General features: G+C 50.1%; 1 protein-coding gene across 1 annotated transcript in view; it reads left to right on the top strand.

The window, feature by feature from the left end:
- The window catches only part of MAB21L3 (mab-21 like 3), a 50,480-nt gene that overhangs the window by 35,428 nt on the left and 9,957 nt on the right, over positions 1-5,095 (top strand). Inside the window, exon 6 of the mRNA XM_023534914.1 lies at positions 3,294-3,434. Coding sequence (XP_023390682.1) covers positions 3,294-3,434 — 141 coding nt within the window. The remainder of the gene's footprint in view (positions 1-3,293; positions 3,435-5,095) is intronic.

Genomic DNA, 5,095 nt, shown 5'->3' with positions numbered 1-5,095 from the left:
AACTTGTCCAGTGTCCTCTACTCCACAGCACTGGCTCTGCGCACTCTCTGCCCAGGCTGGAGAGCGTGGCTCGCCGCCACTGAGACCTTGCCCAGCAACTCTCCTTCCACACCTCGACTCTCACCTTTGGTGCTGGAGAACCTCTTAGAGCCGAGCCCCTGGTCTCCCACAGCCCCACACCTGTCTTGGTACAGCCTGGCAGTCGCGCACATGTGCCCAGACAGCGCTTCGTCCCACAGGGAACCTGTTCCCAGCCTGTCGCTCCGAAGTCCCCTGCTTTCCACCTCTGCAGCTCACTCTCAGCACATTGTCTTTCTCCCGCTTGGTAAAGAAAATAGACACCAGACAGGCGATCCCTCCATTCCCGCCACTCCCTACTACCCTTTCCCCTGCATCTGCACCGGCTCTCCTTCCGCCAGCCCCGCCCACCCCAGGTGAATGACTCAGCAGGTTTCTGGATTTGCATGGCTCTTCCTGGCTGGGAAAATCCTGACTCCATGGTCTTGTTCTCCGTTGCCTCTTCCTTCTCCACTGGCTCATTGTTTGTTCGTTTATTTTCCTTCCCTAGCCAGACTCCCCAGAGCAGCCGCTTACCTCTGTCTTCACTGGCTAGTCTCTTCCTTCCCTCTTTACCCACTTCTGTCTGGCTCGACGCCCAGCGCTTCCCCGAACACGCTGAGCCTCTTCTAGTTGCCAAACTCTGAGCACATTTTCAGGCCTTATCTTCCTCGGCCACTCACTGTTGACATTGTTCTTGAAATTCTTCTTCCTCCGTTTTCAAGACCTCTCGCTGCCTCTTCCCCCACCTCATCATGCTCCTCACCACGCTCCTCCGAGGCGGCCTCTGCCCCAGCCGGTCTCTCCTGCGCTCCCCTCGCCATTTTCTGTTTCTGCAACAACCTAGCTAACTCCTACAGTCTTTCAAGATACCACCCCGACACACCGCGCCTGCAGGAAGGACCCCCAGCTTCCAGAGGACACGAAGTTTCCCTTTTCTGTGGAACCAGGGACCTTCACCTAGGACCAGAGCGCTGTGGTTTTAGTTTCCCGTTTTGTTTGTTTCGCGTCTCATCCATGAACCTCTTGATGACACGGAGATACAGAAGCTGGCGTGAAGAGGATATTCAACGAAAATTGGTCAAGCAGAGTGGAATCGCAAGCCCAGGGAGTCCCACACCAGGGAGGGTACTTTGTCATAGGCTTCTGAAAGCATTTCCTTCGCTCTGGCAAGTGGCCTGCTCCTCTGGGACCTTCTGCCCTCCGCTTGTACACTCTGGAAGACGCAGAATCGTGATAGTTACAAATGCTCAAGAAAAGTACCTTGAGGGGTGAGTGGGTGAGTGGCCAAAAAGAGTTGTTAAAAGCTGGTAGAGACAGATTATTGTATTTAAAAGCAAACAAGACACATGGATTTTGAAAAGACAATTTCGTGGGTGTCGTATATTTCCAATGAGATTGTCAGCTCGTTAAGATTAGTGACCTCACCTCTGGTTTCTTGTTATTCTTATCCATCTGGAGTGTACTAGTGGTTAGCTTTTCAAAGGCAGGCCTCTGAGTGGGGATATGCACGTATAAAACGTCTCAGGCTACAGACAAGGCCAGCTGCTCCATTGTACCCGGTGGCACCCTACACTTCTCTATACGGGCCCCCACATTTATGTTCTCTCCTTTTGTCTGTCTTCCCCACTACTTTAAGTGCATGGCTGTGTCCATGTGACTGTTGCTGTGCCCTAGTGCGTAACAGAGTGCCCAGGACATAGCAGGTGCCAAATAAATGTTTATTGGTGAACTGATTATGTATGTGACATATGGCATGTGTGCAAATAGATGCACATGCGTATACGTGTTCCGTGTCCACATGTGGTTGGCTCGTTGGTTGGTGGGAGGTATGAGGTCTCAGGTGACTGAACCAGTTGATGATTTAGTTTAGAAAAACAGAAATCTCTTTAACTTGGGCTTTTTTTCTTGATCCTGTTATGAATGTGTAAAACTACTCTAGAATGTGTAGAAACAGCCATTATACGAAATGCAGAAGCAATACAAAGATTCATGGATGGGCACGGCATTTAGATATATTGAGATGTCGCCTTTAAGATGCTTTACATCGGCTCCTGACTGGGCTCAGAAGCGTCTCTCTAGGGGAGACTCTTGTGAGGGCACCAGCCTGCACACGCCTCCTAGACAGTATAATGAAGAGCCCCTCCATTCCAGAAAAAACTTATGGACTCTTCCCATCCAAAAATCATTTGCGTTTTTCTGTCTCTCCTGGAGCTTACTAAAAGTTCCTTCATGCTTCCCACAAACATGTATTTCCCTGAACCTGAATTATCTCTTAAGGTATATATTTTTTGGTGTTCGATTTCCCGTGGGTACTTTCTTGGAGACCTGTGCAGAGTCCGAGGGAACGTCGACGCATGCCCTTTCTTATAGGTCTAGTAGCGAAAGGAGGGTGAGTATAGGGGAGAGGGGAACCGTGATTTATTGACGACGTAAGCGAGACACAGTTTGCTACGTGTTTACATGCGTTGAGCTGTTTAATATCCCCAGCCTGGACAGCAGGCTGGTGATATTAAACAGCCCATTGAATAGTCTTGCCACGGTTCATAAAACCCTGAGAGACGGTCTGGGCCCTCCTTTCCAAACTCACCCCCTGTTACTCTCCTTTTCCCTTTTCGGGTTCCTGCCACAGTGTCCCCCTTACTGTTCCTTGAGCCTTGCCAAGCACGCTCCTGCTTTGGAGGCCAGACTGTCATCGGGGGTCACTCAAGTGTCACCTCCTTAGAGAAGTCTTCCCTGACCCCCTGATCCAAAAATAGCAGCCCCTTTACTAATTCCTCATCCTATTTTATTTTTTTCCATGGGGCTTATCATACCTGATATTACATTATACACACATGTGCGAGTATACACAGATGTGTATATTGACATGTGTGTATGTGTGTGTACATATATATATACACATTATACCTATGTCCTGTATTTTCAACCAGAGGGCAAGTGTCTCTATTTCGTTCGCTGTCGTCTTGTTTACTAGTGAGCGCCAGCACCCAGCTGGGCACCTGCCCCATGGCAGGCACTGTGTAAATATTGAACAGATGCTCCCATTCCAGAGGAGAACGCTGTGGCATCGAGCAGTGTCAGACCTCAGTGCATCTCCCCTGGGGTTCTTGGGGAGGCAGGAGTTTTTAAGCTGCACACCTTTGGTCACTGTGCCCTGTCCCATCACTTCCTGATCCCGGGGTCTCAGGGCCCGCCCCGGAACTCACTGTCCTTGCTGCGCCCTTCTCACCCAGGTGTACCTGAGGCGCCAGCGGGTTTCTAAGACCGTGGAGGAGCTGCAGAAAGTCATCTACCGTCTGACCACAGACGTCAGCAACCAAGACGTACGGTTTCAAGCTGTCCCTTACTCTTTGGCGTACGATGGGAACTTGAAGGTGAGCCGGTCTCACCTGTCGCTGGGCGCCCACCCAGAGAGCCCGGAAACTGGGGTGGGCGGGGCTAGTACGCGCCTGGCACTCAGACCGCTGAGGATACTACCAACGCTTCCTGTTTGGGTGGAATGCTTGCCATTCACCGTTCACAAGCTCAGTGCATCGCTGTCATCTCACTCGAGCCCCCACATTCCCATTTTCCAGAGGGTAAAAGTTGAGGTGTAGAGAGATCAAATGACCTAGTCAGTCACATGAGGCGCCGACGTCAGAACTCGAACTGGGCTTCTGATTCTGAAGCATGTGCCACTGTAACGATTAATGTTTAGTGAAGCACCCGTTTGCCGATTAAGCAACTACTTAGTAGGTTGGGGTCTGGGCGGAGGGAACTGGGCATTGTTAAGGAAACAGTGGAATGTGACAGTCTGTGGGGTCGCAGGTGTGGGAAGGAAAAAAGTGGGAGAGGTGGCCCTTAGAAACTGCAAAATCGCCCCCTGTCCCTGTGAGGAAGCCCACAGGCTTAGAAGCCACGAGGGCCAGAGTGTGACAGGCAGCATCTCTGCAACACCGTGGTGCAGACAAAACCATTCTCGCAGAAATGACCTCACTCAAACTGGCAAACGGCCCTGTGGAGCAGACGCTGTGGGTCTCCCCCCTTTTAGAATGAGACCCGAGGCTCTGAACCATCCTGGACCCCTGTGCTCCTTATGTCAATTTTTCTTATGACACATAAATACCCCTTTCGCTTGTATTACACTTACTGGTGCTCACACCCTTTCTCACACCAGACGAGGAGTTCTTTGATGGTGAAGACTGTGTTTACTGACTGCTTCTTTCCTAGCACCATCCAGCAGACACTCCAACTTCTGCCGAATGAATGAATGAATGAGAAAAAGAATTAGTCTGTGAGCAAGAGATCGTGGCTGGCCTAGTACATTTCCAGTATGATGGGCAAAAGCGTGCCCCACAAGACGCTGAAACTTGTGCACTTTGAAACAGAGTCAGATCTTAGAAAATTCATCCCAGGATGAAAATTGTGAAACTGGATTGGATCCTGGAATGTGAGAACTTTGTCTCCCTCCACCACCTCAGCCAACCTAAATTCAACAGAAAATAGACCAGTGCCTGGGAATAGAAACATCACATCACTTTTCCCAGAACTGCATCTGAGGAAGTTTCCTTCTGGGGTCTCAGTTAGAATTCACAGTTTAACATACACCACGCATTTATACGCGCCACGTTCTGCGTGTGAAGTTGCGGTGAGATGCGTAAATATTGCTTTTGCTTTATTTTAGACGCACTTCAAATAGCATTTATTAAGCACCATTTATGTGATGAGCAACGTGACAGTTATGCTCTTGAATCCACATGCAAGTGGGATCGAAGAACATGGATTTTGAATGCCATGGTATAGATTTCCCCCCCACCCCCTTTTTTAATCCTGGCATTTTTCTATAGATATGGGGAGTCGTGCGAACTCATCATCTAAAGCATCAAACTGTTACTCTCTGAAAATGAGGTGGAATCGGTTGGCGCTGATTTGGGCGTTCACCCCTCAATCGGCCAATGACTGGGCCCCGGGCAGAGGTTGACCAAATTCCATTGTCAGGGGGGTCCTCCAATGTGCAGCTGACTGACGGGAGGGGTTCCGTGTGGAGCGAGCTGCC

This window comes from Pteropus vampyrus, unplaced genomic scaffold (assembly GCF_000151845.1).
Source record: "Pteropus vampyrus isolate Shadow unplaced genomic scaffold, Pvam_2.0 Scaffold6, whole genome shotgun sequence".
In the NCBI taxonomy this organism is placed as follows: Eukaryota; Metazoa; Chordata; class Mammalia; order Chiroptera; family Pteropodidae; genus Pteropus; species Pteropus vampyrus.
Note: the sequence above shows the minus strand (reverse complement) of the source record. Positions and strands in the feature narration are given on the sequence as shown.